The sequence below is a fragment of the Denticeps clupeoides genome, chromosome 19, assembly GCF_900700375.1.
Source record: "Denticeps clupeoides chromosome 19, fDenClu1.1, whole genome shotgun sequence".
NCBI lineage: Eukaryota > Metazoa > Chordata > Actinopteri > Clupeiformes > Denticipitidae > Denticeps > Denticeps clupeoides.
The window spans coordinates 5,640,914-5,666,125 of NC_041725.1; the positions used below are offsets into that span (position 1 = coordinate 5,640,914).

Here is a 25,212-nt window from a genome sequence, read left to right on the forward strand (position 1 = left end):
AGTGGCCATCCTGGCAGGAGACGGCACGCGACGTTCACGCGCTTCCACATGAGCAGTACATTACACACGAATGGAGAGCTTGCAGGGGGGGCTGGGTGGATTAGGGACATTTTTGGTCTTGAATTACTATGGTATGTGTCCCTCATTACCCAATGTCCCAGATTATTCTAGTTCACCCTATAAGGCGCTAGGAAGCTCTTGGTTTGTACCTAACAAAATACATTTTTGAAAATGAAAATATGTTTCTGAGAAGCTTTTGTTTCTTCTTGTTATGCTGATTCAACACTAATAATTATCAGGTTGTGTGAGGTGGTACTCTGTGCTCCTACAGAGCAGGAAGGTCTCTTTCTTTCTCACACACACACACACATGCACACACACTTTACTGATGCAGCTAGAGCTGTTAATGGTACAGTAGCACCCTCCGGTGGTAAAGGGCTTTTTCCTGGAGCAAAATGTAACACAACACAAAAATTTACAGTGTATAATGAATTTTTATATAATGAACATTTTAATATATTCAGAAATGTGATGATCATTTTTGCCCCCTGCGGCCATCCATCGAAGCTAGCGACCCGGGAGAGACTCACGATCCGACATGTCGGATGTGTTGGTGCCGCCAACGGGGGTCAGGAAAAAGGCAAGAAACCCATGTCTTACATTCAAGGCCGCCACGCTAAGCCCTTGCAATGCACCGAAACAATGGAGAGGCCAGGCCACTGTGACATGTTGGTTGATTCGGTTCGGCCTACGGATCGCCCACAAAACAAAAATGGAAAAGTGGGGAAAAGCATTTTTTGTGGGGATTTGTGCTGTTGAGCAGAACAGTTGAGTGCACACACCTGATGTGTGTGAAGTCGTAGGGCTTTCCATTCCGCACTCAGCAATTCCCCAAAAAAGTGCCTTTATTATTCTCTTCCGAAAATTGACTTTTTCAGACTTTGCGGCCAGACAGTTAGACATACAAAAATAAATTTGATGTTGACTCTTAAATCTTCCCAAGACCACTTTGGCCACTTTATTACGACCTCTTGCTCCTGCTGACAACCAAAAGGCCCATCAAAATTTTGGTTTTTGGTTGCATTAATTTTGTATTCTTTTTATTCTCTGGTTGTGTTTATTTCTCCAGGTAACTGTGCTGCTAACCTGTTGTTCTTTGGATGTTGATTGCTTTTGCTTGCTTTTATCATTGGCATGTTGAAAAGTGACAGTAATACAACCATTTATAATTATATAATTAATGTCATCAAATTATCTTGACAAAAGAAAAGTACAGTAATCTCAGAAAAAAATATTCTGACATTATGACTCTTTTTTTAAATTACAGTGCACTAATTAGCCTGGGTTTGAACAATTGAATGTATTTCTGAACACAGCTCCCCCTGGCGGACGTGATTGGATGTAGTTCTGCCTCAGTCCAGCAGACGGCGCTGTGACCTGCCGCCGCCCTCGCGTCTTCCCTCGTCGGTGTGAAAGTTCACAGGTCGCCGCCGTTCAGACCGGTCATGGCGGCCCTCAGCTGGGTGATGTACAGGCAGCTGCCGCGGCTGGCGGCTCAGTTCGGCCGGGTCGCGCAGGCTTCGGCGCCGCTGCGGCGCGTCCACCGCTCCGCTCGCCACCGGGTCGGGGAGAAAGGCGCGTGGAGTAAAACCCGGTTACCGGAGCAGCAGCTGACGGAGCTGGATAAAGCCGACGCGCTGGTAAAAAATGTCGCCTCGTCGGGACCAGAGCTTCCCGGTTGAATTCGGACCTGGAGATGAATGCAGAAGGTTTTATTCAGAGCAGACCGCCGTGCCGTCAGGGGTCCCCTCTTAAAGGCCCCCTGACCTGAAAATGTTACTTAGTGAGATGATTTAACATTAATAATAGTTTCCCTAGCCTGTCTATTGTTCTGCAGTGGCTAGAAATGGTGATAGGTGTAAAGAGTGTTTTGGTCATTCTACTTCACCGTTCAGAGAGCAGCAGCTCAGACGGACGGATCTGGAATTCGTCCCTTTATGACGTCATAAGAGGAAAGGTTACCTCCCATTTCTCATGCTTTGTCCACCCAGAGAATTTGTCCACAAAAACGTGTGAACCATTACAGTTGCTCTGCGATTGGATGTAAAAATTAGCATTTTATTTTAAACCAGTGGATTCATTTTTTTTCTGGAAAAAAAATCCTGTCTGCGACAAACATTGTCCTTGGAGAACGGTGTTGATGACGTAATTTCCACAAATGGGTAAATCTCATTGTGGGACTGGATTAAAGGGGCTGTGATTCTGCTCCAAGACTGAATTTTGTCAAAGTGAAGTGATTGTCATTGTGAAAGACTGCAGCACAGCACACGGTGACACAAAGAAATGTGTCCTCTGCTTTTATTAATCACCCTTGGTGAACAGTGGGCAGCCATGACAGGCGCCCGGGGAGCAGTGTGTGGGGATCCTTGGCGGATTGGGATCGAACCAGCAACCTTCTGATTTCTTAACCACTAGGCCACCACTCCCCTATAGTATGAGGGGACAACTAAGACTTATATAAAATCCAAATATAATAATAGGGGATCTTTAAATATTTATTTATTTATGAGCAAGGTTCTTAACAGGAAGCTGTCATCAAGACAATGGGTGGATTAGAATATATTTAGTGTCCAGTGTTTATTATAGAGTGTTTTTATTTCCTCACTGTGCACCATGTTTTATGCCATTATTTAACACCTCTAATAGCCGTGTTTTATATTTTAGATGCTGAGGAAGTCACATGAAACTGGTGAGAACCACAAACTTTTATGAACGCTGTTCCCTCATAGTCTGTTGTTTCCAAGGACCCAAAGTAAAAAATTTTTTTTGTACATTTTGTCTTTTAAATGTGAATTGGCTCAAATTGGATATGTGTTGTAGGTTTTCTCTCATGGTTCCGGAATGGTCTTCTGGCCACAGGAGTCGGTGTCATTGCATTTGTTCAGAGCGATGTGGGACGGGAGGCCGGATATGGTAAAACATGTTACACCTCTTGTAAAATCTGAACATCTTCCAAACTTTTACACATTTGAAACAACCCGGGCGTATCACTGCACTCACTTTTTAAAAATTAAATATTGATTATATATTACATCTGTAATGGCCACCAGTCTTTTCTGGTATGTATTTATTACGCTGCACAATATATCTGCATGTGGTGCACCAAAGGTCACCATGCATCCTGAATTTCATTGAGTTGTTTGAAAGTCCTTAATAATCTATAGGGTGGTAGTAGCCTAGTGGGTAACACACTCGCCTATGAACCAGACGGTTCAAACCCCACTTACTACTGTCCCTGTCACTACTGATTGTAAGTTGCTCTGGATAAGGACGCCTGGTTAAAGCCAGAAACCTAACCATCACCCTTGGTGAGCAGTGGGCAGCCATGACAGGCGCCCGCGGAGCAGTGTGTGGGGACGATGCTTTGCTCAGTGGCACCTCAGTGGTACTTTGGTGGTTCGGGATTCCAAGCCACAACCTTCTGATTACAGGGCAGATTTTTTTTTATAACAGTTATAAACAGAGGTGGGTAGAATCGACAAAAATTGTACTCAAGTACATGTAGCGTTACTCAAAATAATACTAATCAAGTACAAAAACTATATAATAATAAAACTAGTAAGTACTGAGTAACTGTTGTATTTATTTTTAGAAAAAAATATAAATGTGCTACTTCTGGTATTTCTTAATAATAATAACTTACTAAAGTACAATTTGTTTAGTAATGAATGGACTAAATGATAACGCTAATTCCCTCCTCTACAGGAAATATATAGCGATCTTCTCAAATTCTGGTTCCACTTCTGGCAAAATGTTTACTGAAGTTGTCTGTATGGTCTATATGACAGTCTGGGGTTCGGTATTCTTCCTGTACCCTCTGGCTTCAGCACTGGAGACGGTGCTAATGGCATCTGCCATTTCTCGTCCCCTGGCCGAGCTGTGCATTGTGGAGTCGAGTGTTTCCCAGTGTAGCGAAGTGGGAGTAGATTTTACTTTTACTTGAGTACATTTGTGAATAAGACAAAGTACAGAGTTGCTGTAAACCTACTCTTAAAAGTAATTACTAAAGTAAGTGTAACTCGTTACTACCCACCTCTGGTTATAGATCAGAACTCGGAGGAAACAACTGAGGTAAAATGTAGAAACAGGAAGTACTCGCTAAATCACGGTAGAGTGGAGCCGGAACGAGCCCGTGCAGACGATTGACGGCGTGTGTTGTCTGCCCGCAGCCTTCTTCGTGCTGGGCGGCGTGTGCGTCTCGTTCGGCGGCGCGTCGTACCTGGGCAGCCTGCTGACGCTGCGCCGCATCATGCTGCTGTCGGTGCCGGCGCTGGCGCTGCACGGGGCCGTGGTGTCCAGCGTGGCCCTCTTCTGGCTCTGTGCCGTGTCCCTCTACATCGGCCGCCTGGAGGTGGAGATCATCTCCGAGGAGGAGGACGAGGACGGCGGGGAGAGCGAGGGCGGGGCTGAGTGCGCGGAGTGTCGGGCCCGCCGAGAGAGGCGCCACGCCGGGGACAGAGGAGTGGAGAAGTGAATGATGGATGAGAAAACGGAGATGACGTGAGGACATGTCTGACCTTCAGCTGGTGAAGAGATGGACACACAACAACATGCCGATTGTCGTCATTGCGCTTTGGCAATATAATCGTGTGTGTGTGTGTGTGTGTGTGTGTGTGTGTGTGTGTGCGCACAGGCGTACGTGTATTTGCGAGCATGTGAAATATATTTAATATGTAATGCTGGGTATGGTATATATTTTTGACAAGTCCTTCTTCAGTCCTTCTTGATATTTAAACCAATGTTTTATTTTTTCCTTTTAAATCTGTTCGCTGTTGAGGGTTACGTAACCATTCAGTTATTCTGCAGCTTTATCATATATAAATGTTGGGGGTTTTTTTTTTTCGGTTTTTACAGATTTTTAAAAAAAAAAAAATGGCTTGTCCAATTCTCCAGAGGACCCTCCAGTTCGGAGGCACATTATTTCAAATGCTACAGTTCTTGCAGCCATGACCTGATCAAAACTGATCAAAATCATCACAATCATTGTCCTGTCTGATCTGGCGGTTTATTTTGTGCCGGGAAATGAAACGTCTACACACTCTTAGTGCGCCGGCACCGCTGTCGACTGTATGGATTTGTGCATCGCAATGCCACACGGAGCAAAATAATGTCATTTAATAAAAAACATTAAAGAAACAAAAGAGACGTTTACCCACTGGCGCACTTTACCAACATCCACTCTATTTTCCGTTGGCATTTGTATATACAGCATACAAATTAAAGGTCTGCGGTGTTTTTTTTGTAATCATCTTTCTTTATTGAACCATCGACAGTTATCCGGCAATGTGCGCCAAGATTATATCAAGAGCCAGTGTTGTTTCTAATAGTTTTTCCATGTGTTGGTTCTGAAATATTCTGATTACTCTGCAGAGATTACTTTGCAGTTGGGCACAAAAAGAATTAATGCTTTTCACAAAGACATATTAACCATTTAGAGATAAAACTGGCTCATTCTGAGCATACTAAATAAAACCCCGGAAAAAGACCAGCTCACTTTAAGCCTGTCACTTTAAGAGGCTAATTTGGCATCGGGTTTAGCTGCTTATGTGCTGTAGGAGCAGCCCCTGGGTGCCAATTTTAATTTGAGTGGAAATCCAGCCATCCATGATGAGGCATCATGGGCCAATTTTCTGTCACTGCATCAGTCATGTGAATCTACCTACCAGAGGCTGGAGGAACCCACACTTGCTGCTCTTGTCCCTTCCTACACCCAGAAACAAACTTCTGTTGCAGCAAATAAAAAAACACAAAAAATGATATATATATATATATATCAAGGTATCTTTTTTTATCATTTTTTTCTCATTGACAGGCATATTCCTGTTTCATATCTTGTTGATGTGTGTGTGTGTGGATCAATGTGAGGGATCCTCTTTTTGTGTCTGTGTTCTCGCCTGGGGCAGCCAGGTGACATTGGCTTTTAGCGAGGATATTATGCAGATGGGAAGCATTAAGATAAAGACTTTGTTTATGCGTGACCTTCAGTGCTCTTTTCTGTACGTAATGAGGCCATGAATATGTACATCAACACGTAGGGAGAGAGCACATACTCATCTTCCCCGCTTTCGGGTACTTTGTGAAAGCAGCTTGCGTCCACTCAAAGTGGGTTTTGTATAGGGAATATGATGCATATTTTACACCGTGCTGTTTTCTCAGACGAAGCGCTTTCTTTGGCCGAAAAGCTCTGTGGCATCACCTCATGCACGTTGTTACATACTCAGTGCTTTTCCCTCATTAGACTTATTCTTCAGAATCTGTCAGATAAGCTGTTTCGCCGTGTGGAGATAAAGATTACAGGTATCATCAGATAATAAGAGAATAATGAGAAGAGTGTGGAGGGAGGGGGAGTTATTATGATTATAGGGTGAGGTGCATAAACCGGCCACGAGGGGTCAGACTTGCGCTCAGCTCGCACACAGACAGGAGGCAGGAAAGGTCACCAGCAGGGACAGAGCGTTTGCCTTTCCGTGCAGGTTGGTAGCAACAAACATTCCTTACGACACCCCTCAAATTGAATTCATGTAATCGAAGATATATTGAATATGCAAGCAATGAAACCACTTCAGGCGGTTTTATACACAATTAATTTGTTTTAAAGATTGATAGGCAGGATCTGGCTTTATTCGACCCCCACCGAATAGGTGAAGTCATTTTTCTGTGATAAAATTAATACTGGACTGCTCCTTAATTTTTATTGATAGTCTAATTTGCACGTGACAACTGGCCTATAGTGAACTAGGTGGTTAATAAATAAATAAAAAGCTGCCATAAGTTCAGTATAAAATTAAGAAAAAAGGCACGCAGGCGTGTTGCCAGGACCGTGGTTTTCCAACATTTGGTTCTGTTAGTTGTTGTTTGTCCGGGTTTGAGGGCTTGGTCTTTTACATACTTCATATAATTGTATAGCCAACATCCCATACAAATCGAATGTGAACTATTTTATTCATTGGTTTGTAAAGAAATTGACACTTACGCAGTGTATCAGTCTAATTTGCAGTGAAGGCCAGTGAAGAGTTTTAAATAATTTACGGAAATCAACCGCAAACAGGTAACAGGATTGTTTTTAGGTGTGGCAGTAAATGTATATAAAGTAAAGGCGTATGGAGTGAGAGACTGAAGGAGAGCTCTCCACTCTCCAACGCAACGTTTGGGATTATTATAAATGTTAATCTTGGCGCCTCTTCGGCGGACCTGGCAACCCCGCTGCTCGGCGGCGCGCGTTTGGCGCAGCCTGCTCGTTATTCCGCGCGTGTGTCGGTGCAGCGCCGCGCCGCGCCGGAATGCGCGTGGCGTCTCCCCGCGTCGTGCGCGCCCCCGTCCGGCGCGGCCCCGCGCGCCTGAAAACAGAGCCGCACCCCGGACACGGTGTCGTCGTTGTCACGTTTCGGACGCTCTGATTCGCTGGTGACCTTGTGGTTGAAGGTTATGTGGTAACCAGTGGCTCCTAATGTCCAGTCCTGCATAATAATCCAAGCCCCTAATAATCTGTTTTTAATCACACTTCGCATATGATATAGCAATGCAAATGATGTTTAGCCACTGCACCTTGGTGGTAGTAGCCTTGTGGGTAACACGCCCGCCTACGAACCAGAAGTCACAGGTTCAAACAACACTTACTACCATCGTGTCCCTGAGCAGGACACTTAACCCTGAGTGTCTCCAGGGGGGGACTGTCCCTGTAACTACTGACTGTGAGTCGCTCTGGATAAGGGCGTCTGGTAAATCACACCCAGAGACGAAACCTCCTGTATTTAATATGCTGCTGAGCTTTGTCCCACGTTGTCCAAAAAGGGGGCCATTATTTGTAATTTGTCCACTCTCCTTTTAACGGGAAAGAGAAGAGCTAATAATGAACAAAGAAAAGTAGGATTCCAGTTTGAACCCCTGATAGGAGAAATGAGTGTTTCCTGCGGCCCAACGTTGTGCTAATTAAGGCCCACAAGTTCTGCTACGGGCCACATTGTGCTGCAGCCGCCTGCGACGCGTCCTCACACCTCCGAGGTAGTGAGTTTGAGTCCCGACTCAGACCTTGTGTGTACACTAGCGTCATTATTAAATCATTATTAAATTTACATTTACAGCATTTACCAGACGCCCTTATCCAGAGCGACTTACAGTCAGTAGTTACAGGGACAGTCCCCCCCTGGAGACACTCAGGGTTAAGTGTCTTGCTCAAGGACACAATGAAAGTAAGTGGGATTTGAACCTGGGTTTTCTGGTTCATAGGAGAGTGTGTTACCCACTGTTACATTTAAGTTATTTAAATGATTTGGCCTATAACTTTGGTCACCTGAACTTAATACATTTAAGAAGTCCAAAATATTGGCTCGTGACTTGTCATTAATTAGTAAAGGCGTAATATCAGACCAGTTGCGGACTAGTGACTCTGAACTGTCCAGAGTGTGAGTGTGAGTGCGTGTGTGGGTGGGTGTGTGTCCCGGGGGACCTCTGGTAGCCACGCCCCTAAGTTGCAGGAGTAAATGGCTGTGAACAGTGAGTGAGGTCGTGCCATTGCTGTTTGTAGAAGCAGTGGTCCGACCCAGAAATAATCCCAGACTCAACAAGACGACTGGGCAGGATTGTCTGATATGGGATAGGAACCGAACTCGTAAGTGAAAGGTTGCCGGTTCAAATCCCAATGGGTCCGCCTGTCATGGCTGCCCACTGCTCACCAAGGATGGAGGTTTACATTTACATTTACAACATTTATCAGACATCCTAATCCAGAGCGACTTACAGTCAGTATTTACAGGGACAGTCCCCCCCTGGAGACACGCAGGGTTAAGTGTCTTGCTCAGGGACACGATGGAAGTAAGTGGGGTTTGAACCCGGGCCTTCTGGTTCATAGGCGAGTGTGTTACCCGCTAGGCTACTGCCACCCGAGGTTAAAAGTAGGGGACACGTTTCGCCGTGCTGCGGTGTTTCACCGATGTGGGAAGCGGCTAAACTCGCAGGTGCTTCTCCGCTCGTTGCAGAGATGACGTGAGCATGAAAGGTTCCGCGGGGACCGTGCGGAGTCGCGGACGCCTCGGCGGAACAGGTAGGTGAGGCGTGATAAGGAAAGGTCACCGGCCCCTCGCGCGCCCACGCCGCTCTGCCTTTCTCCCCGACAACCGCTCTTCTTTAGTATGCGCTCGCTCTGCTCGTCGGGAGAGAATGATTCTCACGCTAATGAAGCGCGGCCCGCCGCCGGAATGTAAAGCAGGATTTAACCCGTCTTCAATGTCACGGCCCCTCCCGCGGGCTCCCTGAAACAACACAGCGCCGCCGCCCCGGCCGGGCCTGCCCGGCGTTTCAATCACGGAGACGGCCTTTTGTCTCGTCTCTTTCAAACCCATTACCCTGACAGCACGTCTCTGACGGGACGCCGCTTCAAAGGCCCGGACGGGCCGGCTCGCGGACGAACGTGGCGCGCAAATCCGGCTTTTCCCGCCTAAACGGGAGCGAGCAGCAGACCCCCCGGGACCCGCAGTGGATGATGCTGAGCCGTCAATCTGTGTTGAATCAATCCGCCGGCAGCCGGCTTCTTTTATCTTTTTTATCTCGGCTCTTATCAACCAAATGCGGGCGAGAGAGAGAGGGACCTGCTTGAAAAGTTTACTCTGGTTAGTAGTCGGTAGTAGGGTGGTAGTAGCCTTGTGGGTAACAGGCTCGCCTATGAACCAGAAGACCCAGGTTTAAACCCCACTTACTACCATTGTGTCCCTGAGCGAGACACTTAACCCTGAGTGTCTCCAGGGGGGGACTGTCCCTGTAACTACTGATTGTAAGTCGCTCTGGATAAGGACGTCTGATAAATTCCGTAAATGTAAATGTAGTCGGAACTGGGAGGAACTGGGCTGCCCATGGCGGCGGTGGCCGGAATGAAGTACACAATTTCATGGTCTCCATGGGTGAGTTGGATGATTCGCCCCCCAAAAATAACCAGAAATATGCATCGCTGTCCCCACAGTTTGATTTATGGGGGAGTTAAATGAAAGCCTCCTGTCAAATGTCCACTTTTGTGTCTAGGCTATATATTGAAACATTTTTTTCAAGTTCTGTGTTTAATTACTCGCTGCCTTCCATTTTCCAAACATCTGCCTCCAATATACGAAACAATTCTTTTTTTGTGTTTGGTCCGACTGGGCTGGTAAACCTTGTGTGCCATTCTTACGTTATTGTGCCTGTGAGAAATGAAAACCTCCCTCTCAGCAAAGAACTCCTAGTGGACAGACTGTTGAAATCATACGGTTTGTCAAAATTACTCAATTACTTATATGGTGAGCACAATGTGAAGTGTTCATTATTCATTCAGTCTTTTATTCTTACATTTTAAACACTGAAGTAATACAAAATATTCTGATTTCCCCATAGTCATTTTGTTGAATTTAATTAGAACTGACGTGAAGTGATTGTCATTGTGAAACACTGCAGCACAGCACACGGGGACACAACGAAATGTGTCCTCTGTGTTTAACCATCACCCTTGGTGAGCAGTGGGCGGCCATGACAGGTGCCCGGGGAGAAGTGTGTGGGGGACGGTGCTTTGCTCAGTGGTACTTCAGCGGATCGGGATTCGAACCTGCAATCTTCTAATTACGGGGCCGCGTCCACGGGGCCGCGTCCTTAACCGCTAGACCACCACTGGCCCTCGGTCAATAATAACATGTTCGTTTTTGTAATTAAAATTGATACAAAGTGATAAAATAGATAATTACACATAATTAATATTTCATTCTCAGAGTATCCCATGTATTTAAATCCGAGGCACAGAAGCAGCAATAAAGGTTCTTGAACCATCAGACAATGCTAGAACTCTTTTTGCCTCGGTTCCTACAAGATTATATGGGTGTGTAAGCATCGAGGACACTGGTTGAGTGAACTTCACCTCCTTATTACCTGACCTTTGACCTGGATGTGTGCTGATGTACAGATAACTAGCCGAAGCAAACTGGTCAATTTCGACTCTTCATACGAGAGTATGATGCACAAAAACAGCAGATCTTCCTCTTTATTTGGACTCCAACTGAAGCAGATCAACCGGGGACAGGTTGACCGCGCCTAAATGCCACCGCTACACGCTTTATACCTTTAAATGTAAATGTGTTTTTGAGTGGACGTAGCAAAACATCATGACAAAGCAAGTGTGAGGTTAATCGAGATTGACTGTAGAAAAATGACACAAGCAGTTATTACTCACTCCACCGGAAATTGCCATAGGCCAGTTTTTATTTAATGATGCTGTTGGTCACTTCATGAATAATTCAGCAAAGTGTGCTTGTGTGTTCCTCTAATTAGCAAAGTAAAAATCATTAAACAAAGACAAACTGCAGCAGCTCTACTGGAATATTTTTTTTTTTATTGTTGTAATTCTTGTTTTCATTATAATAATTTTACAGTGTTTAATTCTCTTTTAAATGGATGGTATATTCACAAAGTAAAACATAAAAGGTTAGAATCACAGTGATGGCAAAGGTTACACACACACACTCACACTCACACATCGCATAGTCATAAATGCACTTGCAATCGCACGTAAAAAGACCTTTTACATATTTGAGTTCAGTAAAAAATAAAATAAAATAAAATGTGGTCGTTTGCACAAAACCTCCATCCTACTGGCAAAATACTGACACGGTTTGCAACTGTCCTTTATAATACTGCATTATTTGCTCAGGATGCCCCACACGAATTCAGTTTTCATTTATTTTTCGTATAAAAAGCCGGCTCTTTACCCACAAGTGCAACAGAAAGCAGGAGGAAATCCAGATGAATTCCCTTGGGCCACCGCCCGCCGTCCGACCCGCATCCACACTTGGTTTCAGAGAGACGCCGTAAAGCCGACCACGTCTCACCATAGGTTTTCCTTCCTTTCTTTTCTAAGAGAGTAACCCTACTTCACAGACCACGCGATGGTGCACTTTCCGCAGTGCGTTTTGTTTCTTATTTACTTAATTTTACAATAATCATTATTGACCAGATGCACAATGCTTCCCGGCGGTTCTATACATTAAACAGGGAAGAAACGGGAAGAAACGGGAAGAAACGGGAAGAAACGGGAAGTGCTTTGTGTAGATACATACTGTAAGTGCTCTGGTGCGGTCTGTTGTTAAAAAAAGATCCAAATTAATAACAAACCATTAACCGATGGGGGACATTGGGGTGTCAGCGTCTCCTCGGGTGGACAAACCAATCGGGAACATTGGGGGACCCTTACTGATTTATTATTAGCAGATCCTGCCAACTTTGGAATTATGGCTGGACGATTCTCAGCCAGCAGTCGTTTGTGTGCTTTTGCTGTTTGACCTACGTCCTGGAGAGCCCACAATACTTTACTTCTGGGACTTTTGTGGACAGAAGTAAAATGGTTCAGTGTCTGTCGCGGGATGTGCTATTCCTAATTTCACTTTTTTTCCACGGACGACCAGTTGGCTGTGATTTCTGCAGAGACAGATGACCAGCTTGCATATTCCGGTGGCCGTGATGAGATGGGCTGTGTTTATGACGCTCTCTCGGGTTACATTATGGCTTTTCTGTTCAGGTCTCTGCTGCTCGCAGCCATTGGGTGACGTTCTGCTGCTGATGTTTGGGGGAAGACAATGTGACTCGATCCGCTGTCCGTTTCTCCATCCCGTTTGTCTCCACGGCGACCTTGCTCAGTCCTCTTCCGGTCCGGCCGCTCCTCTCAGCCCATTCATGCAGAAGGGGAGTCCGGCTGAGAAGTGGGGCTCCGTGGCGGAGAAGCCGCTGAACGGGGGCAGGGCGGTGATCCTCTGCAGGTGCGGGAAGAAGGATGCGGGAGGTTTGGCGGCCGGGTGGTCCGCCCGGAGACCCTCGGCGGCTGGGTGGCTGGGGGGCAACTCCGGCGGGGCGTAGCGAATCGTGCTCGGGGCGTAAAGGCTCTGCGGCCCCTGGGGGCCGAGGGCCAGCGGGTGGAAAAGCACACGCCCAGCTGCCCCCCCGGCAGATGCCAGTCTCTGCAACAGTTCAAAGTCCGGCGCCCGGCCACCGTGGGGACCCAGGGAGCCTCGCTCCTCCACCCTAAGGGGTGGAGACAGGGTGGGCGGAGAAGTGGGGGGGTACAGAGCCTTGGATGGGCTTTCAGAGTCCACCAGGGACGCGGGGGGGCTGCTGCCATTGAGGCTGCTGGATGCGGAGTGTAAGGGGGGCTGTGAATGTGACCAGCGCCCCCCGGCGGCTGTGGAGGAGTTGGTCTCCTGCTCAGTCTTGATGCTGGGGGGCAGCGCGGTCACCGCCCTCTTCAGCTGCTGGATCACAGCGCGTCCATTGTGGATCTTGCCCGACCTTTCGCCCGCGTTGACCCCTGTCCCGACGTGTTTGCGCAGCCGCCCTTCATCGGGCTTCACCCTCTTCACCTCTCCCTCGTTATCCCACTCGCTGTCTTTCCCCTCCTCCTCGGCCTCGCTGTCGCTCCCCGAGGAAAGCGACGCGCTCTCCTCCCGCTCGCTGAACTCCTCCACCCGCCGCCGCATTTCCGGGGGCCCTTCGTCCGCGTTGGGAGGCCGAGGCCGCTTCCTTCTCTCTTGTGATTGGCCGGCTGGGGTGTGAGTGTAGCCGTCCCGCACTTTGTGGTCAGGGTCCTTCTTACCACCAGCGGCTTTGAGAGACGCCGAACCTGCGAAGAAGGCATTTTTAACCAATCAGGGGGTGTGCTCGCGTACACGCCAGCGGTGCGTTTCTACGTGACCTTACGTACCCTGTGCCTTCGGAGAGACGTCATGGGGGGAGGAGTTCGCACGTAGCCTCTCTGCTCTGAGGCTTTCTGGGAGTTGCAGCAAATCGAGTGGGGCGTCGGCCATCTCGGTGCGGCTGTGTGTTCATTTGGAATAAGAGGGCAGAGAGTGTTTGAAGGTTAAGAGCACTGATGCACATGGATTATTCCGTAAAAAAAATAAAACCAAGTAAAAGCGCTTGGTGACAAAGCAGTGGCCAGCGCATTCATCATGCAGGCCAGTTTTTATGCCCCCAAGAGCAGATAAGGGACAAGGGGGTGAAATGATTTCCCCCGTTTTCCTGCTCCCGCCTCCCCAACAGCTCTCCTGTTAAGAGCTGGGCATCAGTAGGGGGCCGAGGAAGTTAATTAGCTCTTGTAATTACAGCGCTAATTAACTAAAACACCGTTCAGCCAGAAAATTTTGACATCCATTTGCTGTAATTATATATCAGCAGCCCAATTATCATTGTAATTCAGCCTGCTCCGCTTGTTTTTGTCTGACTTCTCTTTGTGTGTGTGTGTGTGAATAAATCCTCAGAATATGAGTATACTGGGGAGGGAGAGAGGAAAACAGCCTTTGTCGGTGCATCAGAGCTGATTACCATACTGATGCAGTTTTTTTTTTGAAACGGACACAGCAGCTAAACTGATATAATCACACACAGGTAAGGCACCCATATCCTCTCCATCTGAAGTCAGGACACACGCTCCACTCAATTCCGTCAATGGACAACTTCGAATTCAGTTGAGGAGCTTTTTTTTTTTTTTTTTTTTATTTCATTTTCAGAATTTACCAGAATAAGAATCGTTTTTTTTTCAGGGCAAATTTTTACATTTTCTTTTCTCCCTGGAAGGAGGGGCCGACCTGAGAATGTAGTTGACCCAGATGACGTTGCGCTCATGGGGGGCTTTGTGGTTGATGGAGACCGTGGCACACGACTGAACCCAGAGGAAGCCCCCCCTCCTCTGCAGCCATCGGTAGTAACCCGTCACCACCTGTCCCTTACGCAGCACTGCGGGAGGAGAGGCGAGAGACGGTGAGGGAAAAAACACATCCAGTACGTTCCACCCGTCAACAAAAAGAACACGCCCCTGAACACGCCACCCATTCATCCAGCGTCTATGATTTACGGGAAATGAACTTAATCAGTTTCCATCAAAGACTTGATTGGCTCACCTCAACCAAGCCAAAACATTACGATGCTCCAATCCAACAAAAGCGCGTGGAATTAGCAAAGTGACGGCGGTGTGACAATCAATATTTCAATATTTCGTGGCAGGAAAATCAGGGGAAACATATTTTATTTATTTCAACATCACAGTTCTCATTATGCTCCATGTGTAGTGGCAGTTCTGTAATCATTTTCTTCGGCTGTCACTTTTATTCATGCACTCATCACACCACAAGCACAAAGGCCTTTTACCGGGATATCTTTTATTTTTTTCCTTTATCAGCTTTCATCTGTTGGTGCATATTGACACTTTGTGTCTAAGGTTGGTAACAAGACGACAGAGACACAAATGCTGAGGGAAAATGAGAAAGTGACAGGAATACCAGGCACACAAAAACAGGCAAAGCAATTCACTCACAGTCTTCGTGGCTCTGCCGGACGGAGTCCAAGTCCTCAACGTGGATGAAGCGGTAGCAGGTGTGTCCCACCACCTCGGCAGGGCTCAGGTCCATGTACTCCGAGATCCTGAGGTAATAAGAACAGACCCTCTCAGCACCTGCTGCTAACTCCTTTCAGGCGCTGTAAAAGTGATTGACACAACTTGTGCTGCATTGCAATGAATGGGAATAAAAAATTGAATATGAATACACCAATGAGCCTAAGGCCTTCCAGTAGTGATTCCACCCCTCAACCAGGTGGAAGAATTCATAGGCCATATGTAAGGCAAGCAGATAAACTCACAAGCGCTTGCATTAGATACGACATCCATTGGGCATCAATGACCATGACCTTTGCTGGTTAATTTGTTGTCTTTTCTTGGGCCACTTTAGGTTGGAACTAACCACTGGATACCTGGAGCACCCCATAATAGCTGCTGTTTTGGACATCCTCTGAGCTAATCATCTAGGTAGTAGCCTAGTGGGTAACACACTTGCCTATGAATCAGAAGACCCAGGTTCAAATCCCACTTACTACCATTGTGTCCCTGAGCAAGACACTTAACCCTGAGTGTCTCCAGGGGGGGACCTTCCCTGTAACTACTGATTGTAAGTCGCTCTGGATAAGGGCGTCTGATAAATGCTGAATATGATAAATGCTGTAAATTTAGCATCACGATTTGGTGCCTGTCAAAATAGTCAAGAACCTTATGCTTGACCATGTTTTACCGTTTCTAACATTGACAAAGAACTGACTGTTGTCTGACTTAATTGTCCAACCCTTGAGAGCTGCCATTTTAATAAGAAAATCTTAAATGTGTAAAGACATTTATGCAGCATGCACAATTTTGTCTCCTGGACAATTTTATGATTTAGAATTTTAGGATCACGTCTTTAACATTCTGGTGCATAAATATTTCCACAGATTTCTTAATACCATTTGTGCAGGAATGGTTCGAATTACCTGTTCTCACAGTAGGTCACCTGTAGGTCCATATTGACCCGAAAGACAAACATGTGGCTCTCCATCCGCACCTCATTCAGAGTCGATGGTGGGAGAGTGTGGGCCAGAGCCACCAGTCCCATTGGTCGATGCAATGAGCGGGTGGAGCCTGGCACTAGGGTGGGGCGAGAGCGAATCCGACCAGTCACATGGATCACCTGACAGAAAGTCACACAGAAACTTAATTTTTTTTTTTGCTGTTTGGCCAATTGTGAAACACAGGAGTTGAATTATTCCACCAGAGTGCTTATTGAATCACTAAATTTACTTTAGTTTACTTCAGGCCTTCACTTACTAAATGCACTCCAAAGAACTGTACAATGACACAGATCCATCACACAACCATTTTTTTTTGTGTGAGTTAAAGAACAAACTCTTGGTGGTCAAATGTTCATGTGAATATGACCATACCGTGGTGTGAAAAAGTGTTTGCCCCTCTCTGAATTTTTTCCATGTTAGTCACATTTTAATGTGTCAGATCATGTGACATTAAAACATGTTCATGTTCAAAAACATGTTCAAAAGCTAGACATCATGCAGAGAGCCAAAGAGATTCAGGAATAAATGATAAAGAAAGTCATTAAGATCAGTCTGGAAAAGGTTGTAAAGCCATTTCTAAAGCCACTTAGAGAGCCATTAGCCATAAATCGAAAAAACATGGAACACTGGTGAACCTTCCAAGGAGTGGCAGGCCGACCAAATACACAACAAGAGCACAGCAATGACCCATCCAACAGTCACGAAAAATCCCAAAACAACACTCAAAGAACCTCAGGCCTCACTTGCTTCAGTTAAGGTCAGTGTTCATAACTTCACCATTAGAAAGAGACTGGGCAAAAACGGCCCAGAGGAAAACCACTGCTGAGTAAAAAGAACATTAAGGCTCATGTCAATTTTGCATTTTTGTTAAGACTTTTGGGAAAATAATCAAAATACATTTTGGAAGGTGTGTGTCCAATTACATCTGGCATAAAAACACCGCATTTGAGAAAAAGATCATCATACCAACAGTAAAATATGGTGGTGGTAGTGTGATGGTCTGGGGTGGTTTTGCTGCTTCAGGACCTGGAAGACTTGCTGTGATAAATAGAACCATGAATTCTGCTGTCTACCAAAAAAATCCTGAAGGGGACTGTCCGGCCATCTGTCTGGCCGCAAACTTGGGTGCTGCAGCAGGACAATGATCCAAATCGCACCAGCAAGTCCACATCTGATTGGCTGAAGAAAAACAGAATGAAGACTTTGGAGTGGCCTAGTCAAAGTCCTAACCTGAATGAGATGCTGTGGCATGACCTCAAAAAGGTGGTTCATGCTCAGAAACCCTCCAATATGGCTGAAAATTCTGCAAAGATGAGGGGGCCAAAATTCCTCAACAGCGCTGTAAAAGACAAGTTATCGTGAACTGACTTGGTGCTGACTCTTTCTCCATGTTCCAGGATGAGTTTCCTGTTGTCTATGGGGTCGTCCCGATTCCTGAGTGTGTTCCCCTGATGTTGGGTATAAATGTCTGTACCCTGCTCTGTCTGATGTATGATGTGTAAAGTAAATCCCCTGTTTCTGTGATGTTGTGCGATTGCGGCCGATTCTCCTGCCCTCTCCGTCCATTTCTCCTGCCCGCCGAGATAAGCACTTGGTTGTAAGTGCTGTTAATAAGTGTGGCCCAGCAAGTTCTTATGTTTAGGGGGCAACCACTTTGTCACACAGGGGCATGTAAGTTTGAAATTTTTATTCTCCCATAATAATAAAATCCTTCACTTAACAGCATTGTGTGTGTACTTACTTAGCCTAGTGGGTAACACACTCGCCTCTGAACCAGAAGACCCAGGTTCAAATCCCGCTTACTACCATTGTGTCCCTGAGCAAGACACTTAACCATGAGTGTCTCCAGGGGGGGGACTGTCCCTGTAACTACTGATTGTAACTCGCTGTGGATAAGGGCGTCTGATAAATGCGGTAAATTTAAATCAGAGCGGGCACAAACACTTTTTCACACCGCTAATTCTCGACTGTAAATTCTCGACTGACCTTGTAGCCAGAGGACTTCACGTGTAGTCCACGTTTAGTGAGGGTGGACTTCATGCGGATGAAGAAGCCACGCTCTGGATGGTCATCACCAGTGGCGTGAGGACTGGAGGGAGCTGTAAAGAAGGTGAGACACAGACACAGTGATTTACACACCCATTCACCTACTCACACTGAGGAAAAAGTGAGCAATTCATTCAGGTGCTGAAGCTCAAGAAAAAATATCCAGCTTTGGCCCAGAATTTGTTGGTTTGGACAGTGGTGAAGTTGAGAGACGCTATGGTCTCCAGTCACTCCTCCAAAGGTGCTCCTAAGACAACTGGGCGATTTTCGGATATGCCCAGTTTGGGCGTACCCGAAAGAGGCACAATAGCAACCTCTCGGGGGCATCCTTATGACATGCCCAAGCCAACTCGGCTGTCTCGTCTTGATGCCAAGGAGCAGCAGATCAACTCGAAAGCTCTCCTGGATTACTGTGCTCCTTAACCTGTCAGGAGAGTAACTCCAGACTCCAGGAGAGTAACTTTTCAGACTTGTTTCTGGACACACCCCCTCAAAGAAGGTTTTGCTTCCAACAACTTTAATTAGGTCATGTGGGTCCAGAAAGGAACCCCTGTCAGAGGGAAGGAGAACTGGATCCATTTCCACCCACTGTGGGGTCAGGTCATGGGCCTTTTCCCCACGGTAAGTGTCTCTCACCTGGTTCTGGGGTTCCGGCCAATGAGGACGTGGAAGCGGAGCTGGATGCGCTCTCGTTGGTGGTCTGGCAGCCAGCCTCTGCCCGTAGGTGCGGCCTGATGCCCAGCCTCTCTGCCATCTCCACGTGGTCAGCAGGATGGATATAGTCAAAGACGCTACTTCCTGTCAGCTCCACCTACAGGCAAAACAAACAGATCCAGATACTTACGAACGGACTCTGTCTCTCACTTTCACAACTCACAGACTTACAAGAATGAAGCAATATATATGGACACATTAGCACACAAATACATTTCATGTCTACTGGCGGTTTGGATACAATCCAGATCAGGCAGAGTACGCAACAAACAATTGGATATCCACAATGAAATGCACACACGAAGCGGTAATCCCATCATTTTTATGTACACGGTTACAGTATTTGGGGCGCTCAGCAGTAACATCTCCTCTCATCCCAAGAGGCTTCCATGAAAGCGTAATCGGAGCAGGTCACATCTCATTCCCTCAGCGCCGCCGCACCCACCCCACGCTCACAGCCTCGTCTGCAGGACATTCCCATTTATTACAGGATTATATCCATTTAGCGGCGGGATTTTATAGGATTTCCAGCAGCCCTTCAAGGGCACTAATGCGAAAAGCGGGAGCGAGAAAGTGGGTACAAGAAAAGCGGGGAGGGGAGAGAAAAAAAAATACGGAACTCTATGGAGTAAACTCCACTACGGCGGGGCCGGTGGGTGGTGGGTAATGCGCGGATCAGTGGAAGGATGAAGGCGGGTGTTAGCGAGGGGTTTGCTAATTGAGAGGTGGAGGAGTCTGTCGGCCTGGCAGCAGAAGGCCGGACCAGGAGGACTTAATCAGCCCCCGGCCTCCGATGGAGCCGACTGTACGATCCTCAGGTCACGCAGCGGCAGCGCTCCGCTGTTAATGGAGCAACGGCTCACACCAGCCTTCATTACTCCATCCAGGCACACAGCAGCAATTCTCTCGCTGTTAATAAAACTGTGATGTTTCAGCATTTCAACACACACAGGATGAAAAAAAAAATGAGTGTTGGTGTTGGTGTCATCTGTACCATGAGGCTCAGTGTTCAAAAAATGGTCAAAATCCAGACCAAAGAAAGTAATTTCAGTCATTTCCAGAGAGAAAACACTGATATTATGAATGAGTACACAAAATTGTGAAAGTTTGATTGTGAAATGCTGTAGTTTGAGGTTTTTGTGTGGCCATTGCCCGATCAGAAAGCCCAATTTAATCTTGCAAAAAAGGCAATGAAAGTAAAGAAAGATCTCCAAATGTATTCTGATGACAAAGCCGAAGCGACAGTTCGTTTTCCTCCCCTGTTCGTTAATCAGCAGTTACACTATTAGATCTTCTAGCCTGTTAGTTAAGTGCAACTTGCTCCTGATACCACTCTCATTACTTGAACCCTCTTGTGACGCAGGATGGAGTAATAGCTTTCACACTCCGTGTGAGCGATGAACCCCATTTACCCTCGTCTGTTGGGCTCAGAGTAGGACCTGGACGTTTTTCTCGCGCCTGTTCAACTTGAAAGGAGCAGAGAGCGAGAGTTGGGAATATCTGGGAGGCCAGGGCCCCGTACGCGTCTCCGATGTAAAGGAGAGGGAGGGACGTCTCTGTTTCCAGACGGGCGAGCGTATGTGGTGGTGGGGGTCAGACAGAGAGCGACAGAAGTTGTGGTAGGTTTCTATGTGTACATTTTGTTTAGGAAGGAGACAGAGAGGGAGGGTGGGGGATGATATAAATAATAGCAGGGGGTTTTAATATGTATGAGGCATCCGGGCAGTCGTCCACAACACACTCTCAGCCAGGCTTTGACTGATGGGAGAGGAGCGGGGGGGAGGAGGAGGAGAGGGAGCCGAGGCTGCATACTAACCAGGCCAGGATCAATTCTCCCCCTCCCCATCCAGCCACCCACCACCCCCTGTCTCCCCTCTACCCGCTCGCGTGGCTGCTGGGAGGGCAAGCTTAAGCCAGCCACCTCCACCCCTGCTGTGTGTGTTCGGAGCTCCAGAGCAGGAGTCCTGGGACGAGACAAATGACTCTCCCAGGTAGCAGTGGGCCGGACCCCGGCCATCTGACCTTGGTCAAGGTGCCTGACCCTGTCTAATCTGGCTAAGGATCCCCCACGGTCCCAGGAAGGGGATTAGGAGGGACAGAGTGGTCAGTCTTACAGAGACATGGCATGAAGTGGGTTGAATTTTATAACCTTCCAATAACAGCAACAAGTTCGCTCCCTCCCTCTCTCTCTCCATCACGTTCTCCCTCTCACCTTATAATTTATAGAACTGAGAGCTTTCATTCTGCTGGAAGAGAGCAAGGAGCTCTGGGAAAAAAGTGGATGTCTCAATCTGTTGCCCTCCCAGCGTGCATTAGAAGGTCAATTCTTCTGCTGCTTTATTTATACAGGAAAATCTACAGTTAATAAGATAATAAGATTCTATTTTTTTTTCAACATTTTTGCATAGGCACCCTGCAAAATGTCTAAATCGTAAACTGAATCGTAAATCATAGTGAATTCCAGATCTTATAACATCTTACACATATGTATGATTTAAAGTACATGTTAGTTTTTCTTGTTTTACAGTCGCAGTTTAATGCAAAAACATTAATTTTTCATTTTATACGCATATTATAGTTAATGACACTAAGCTATCACTAGAGGAGAGAGAAAGAGAACAGACAACGGAAAGGAGCATATGCGTGTTCAGAAAAAAACGACATAAAGTTAAACTAAAGGACTGTTTATTAGCCACGAGACTAACACTGATAGTAAAGCCCAGGTTTACTCGCTCCAAAATTAATTAGGCATTTAAATAAACCTGGAACATAGGAATTACTGAAAATAAATCAGTTCGTGTCTTTTGGATCTAAGGAATATCAACATCAGAAGAGAACATTTTTGCAAATGGTAAGATGTGAAGATGTGAATGCGGTTCCTTCGTGGTACAAATATCTGGTTTTCGGGTTTTATATGAACATGACAGCGACAAACTGGAAGCAAATCTATAACATCAAGAAGCAAGAGACACAACTGGAGAAGTTGAGCGGCATGACACACAATTCCATGAGGCGCACATCTCACACACGCCAGTTGGACACTGAAAAAGAGGATAATCAAACCCGCCTCACAGACAGACGAAGCTTCTGTGGAGCTTCTCAAACCAGACTATATTCAATCAACTCCCCATATACAACTATGGTATATCTTCATAATATTAATATTTTTAGTTGTTTGAAAACAACAAAGATTACCATGCATTTCCATGGTGAAATGTGGACATAAAAACAAGTCTGATCAATGAGTCGATGTGGTGGAGCCTCGAACAGGGTACTGATGGCAGATTCTCCTGCACAGCGCAATTCAAGGATAACGTGCTGCATCATTAAAGGTCTTCATGCACCTTTACCTTTTTTCCAAGTCTCTCAATCCAATCAAGCCCCAACTTACAGCAAAATATTCCGCAGTCGGTGCAACACAAGTCCTACGAAGTAGAGCTGTAAATCTTGGCCTGAGCCAATTTCCGTCCATTGTCGTCATGTGATGCGTTTGAATTAATTATACCGAAATAGATCCCGCTCATTTCCCCGCACGTTTTCTTTCCCTTAGTCTAGTGCTCGTAGCTTTTTAAAAGCTGCACTTCTCTGGCCAGGTCGGATTCTGTCAGGCTCTGGCCTGGTCAGGCCGAACATTTTAGGCCCGATTACAGCTCTACTTTGAAGGTCTTCTCAAGGCCACGCCTTGAAAGGTCGAAGATGTTTTGGCAGCATGAATGGAAATTGCACAATAGTAGCCAGGAGGTGTTAATGTTGTGGCAGGCGGATATGTGTTCATGGGGTGATGGATCACCCCTTTCCCTCATTTCAGGGTTCCAAGGTTCAAGAGTGTCCATCAGATCACATTCATGAAAATGGCTGTGTGGTTCATGCCTGCCGAACATTTTAACCCGATTGTGAAGACCAGTCTTCTCTCGCTGGAAACCTTCTTCTGTGCATTCCAGTGGATTTAAAGCACAGCTGACAGAGAAAAGTTTTTCTTCTAACTCTGGTTCATGGATAGAGCTGTTCATGGATTTTCCAATGGATTTGTATGTGATGCATGTACAAATATTTCTTGTTCATTATGCTAACATGTAAACAATTAAGCAATGATACCCCCAAAATCACCTGGCCTGACCTCACAAAAGTCTCAGGGGGTAAACGCTTACATGATCTGTCTGTCTTTCTGTCTGTGTACCACACACACACACACACACACACACACACACAAAGACAGAGACCCCCTCACCAATACCCACAACATCTAGACCTGGTGCTGTATCCAGTCCCGTACCCTTCCTCAACATGCCTGTTCCCCTCGCACACACCCTCCCACCCATCATGTCTCGCTATCTGTCTTCCCATCCCCCGTCCCCCCAACAACAACCTGCATGCTTTTTTTCCAGCCACAATCAATGTGGCTTTTAAGATGCTTATCGATTTGCTCTCCAGACAGCCTCTGCTCGCTCGGGCAACACTTTGATTGGTGTTGGAGTAATTACTGTTATTATTTATGCATCTGGGCGAAATGGCAGGACTTAACATTCACAGTACAAGAGGCCACAGGCAATCAGCAGAGGTGAGCACCTGGAGAGCGATGCCACAGCCGCCGCCCGCCAACACACACACACACACACACACACACACACACACAGAGAAACGACGGGGCACATGTGTTTAAAATCACAAAGAAGGGACGATCTACACATACACACACACACAGACACGCACTATCACAATAATGAATCAGTACATTAATATGTTGATGTACAAAAACACACACATACCCTACACAGCCACACTTCCAGCTCATATTCTTCCTTATTTGCATGAATGGAAGTTGTATAGAAGTGTCTTCTTCTCACAATATTTGCCTGACGGCTGCTGTGTGTGTGTGTGTTTGATTTAAAATTCTGTATGTGTCAGTCTCACCTGTGAAAGACCCAGGTATATGGACACAGTCTCTGAGATGTACAGGAATCGTCCTTCCTGGCTAACCACAAAGACAAAGCCGTCCAGGGACTGTGAAAAAAAAAAACAAAAAAAAAACAGACACAACTCACCAACGAGACAAATAAGCGCAATTAGAACTGTCGGTGCATATTGAGTAAATTGCAAAGCTCATTAACAGAACCCCTTTCCCCAAGCCACACATCTATAGCCCTCAAGACATCTGGGACATGTTACAAGGCAACTTTACAGCAAATCTACAGAAAACATAATAGGAACCGCGCCCGTAACTGTTTCAATCAGACTAAAGAAAGCGGCCACTCCCAGCTCGTAAATTCTGTTGACCAGCACAACAGATATGGTGGTTGCCAGCTGAGATTTTAATGAAAAGTGAAAGGTATACAGCAACCCCATTAAAAGAACTCCTCCAAAGAATAATATTAATCGTAACAACAAGCCGCCACAAGTGCGCAGTGGAGGTGGCCACTTTGCTGGAGAGTGATTGCTGTTTTGGCGGCGCTGGTTAAAGTGGCGGTAATTTATGCAGCTGACACATTCTGTATGCAAATGCGAGTGGCCGGGACGTGGGAGCAGCAAGTCGCCTGAATCGCTGCAAAATAAAGTGCAATTAAGTAGTTATTACTGACAGAGGACGCTGAGAAGGAAGAATCATACAGTTCCTCTGAAGCGCTAATTTGATTTCTATCAATGTGTCGTTCCTACATCCCCCTACACATGGCAACATCACTCCACCCAGCTTTGGTAGACATGACTTTACATAGATATTTTGGACATAGTCAGTGACTATATATCTGTCTGTCTGCATGTCTGTCTGTCTATCTATCTATCTGTCTGTATAAGTGACATAGAGATAAAGAAGAACAGGAAAAAACTTTCAGGCATAAACACCATTGCACTTTGTTCAGTTATTTCCATTAAAAACGGAATTATTCAAATTTTTCAAATATTGCACATGCACTGTATATTTAAGGGATTCTGTACTAAAAAAAAAAAAGAAAGAAATTAAGAACAATATTTTTTCTCCCAGCATGCAATGCTTTCACTTCGTTCCATGTCTGTCTCTGCATTGTCTGT

At 46.1% G+C, this 25,212-nt stretch overlaps 2 protein-coding genes across 4 annotated transcripts in view; one reads left to right on the plus strand and one right to left on the minus strand.

Moving 5' to 3' along the window:
• The first annotated feature begins 1,460 nt into the window (after positions 1–1,460).
• Positions 1,461–5,305, plus strand: tmem160 (transmembrane protein 160). The gene is made up of 4 exons (XM_028962319.1): positions 1,461–1,700; positions 2,725–2,749; positions 2,881–2,973; positions 4,230–5,305. Exons 1-4 carry the CDS (start codon positions 1,506–1,508, stop codon positions 4,532–4,534), a joined length of 618 nt encoding a protein of 205 aa, XP_028818152.1. The 5' UTR covers positions 1,461–1,505; the 3' UTR covers positions 4,535–5,305.
• A 6,074-nt stretch (positions 5,306–11,379) lies between these two features.
• Positions 11,380–25,212, minus strand: part of npas1 (neuronal PAS domain protein 1) — a 34,001-nt gene continuing 20,168 nt past the window's right edge. For all 3 annotated transcript variants that reach the window (XM_028962945.1, XM_028962944.1, XM_028962943.1), the window contains 8 exons: positions 24,100–24,189; positions 19,111–19,285; positions 18,415–18,527; positions 16,351–16,547; positions 15,368–15,474; positions 14,643–14,790; positions 13,760–13,872; positions 11,380–13,678 (listed from right to left, as the gene is read on the minus strand). In XM_028962945.1, coding sequence (XP_028818778.1) covers positions 12,699–13,678; positions 13,760–13,872; positions 14,643–14,790; positions 15,368–15,474; positions 16,351–16,547; positions 18,415–18,527; positions 19,111–19,285; positions 24,100–24,189 — 1,923 coding nt within the window. In that variant the 3' untranslated portion in view covers positions 11,380–12,698. The remainder of the gene's footprint in view (positions 13,679–13,759; positions 13,873–14,642; positions 14,791–15,367; positions 15,475–16,350; positions 16,548–18,414; positions 18,528–19,110; positions 19,286–24,099; positions 24,190–25,212) is intronic.

Bases quoted from the DNA above. Each gene is read 5' to 3' on its own strand.
- tmem160 (XM_028962319.1), top strand. From the start codon at position 1,506: ATGGCGGCCCTCAGCTGGGTGATGTACAGGCAGCTGCCGCGGCTGGCG. The intron at 2,750-2,880 runs GTGAGAACCACA...TATGTGTTGTAG, and splicing joins GAGGAAGTCACATGAAACTG to GTTTTCTCTCATGGTTCCGG. The intron at 2,974-4,229 runs GTAAAACATGTT...GTCTGCCCGCAG, and splicing joins GGGACGGGAGGCCGGATATG to CCTTCTTCGTGCTGGGCGGC.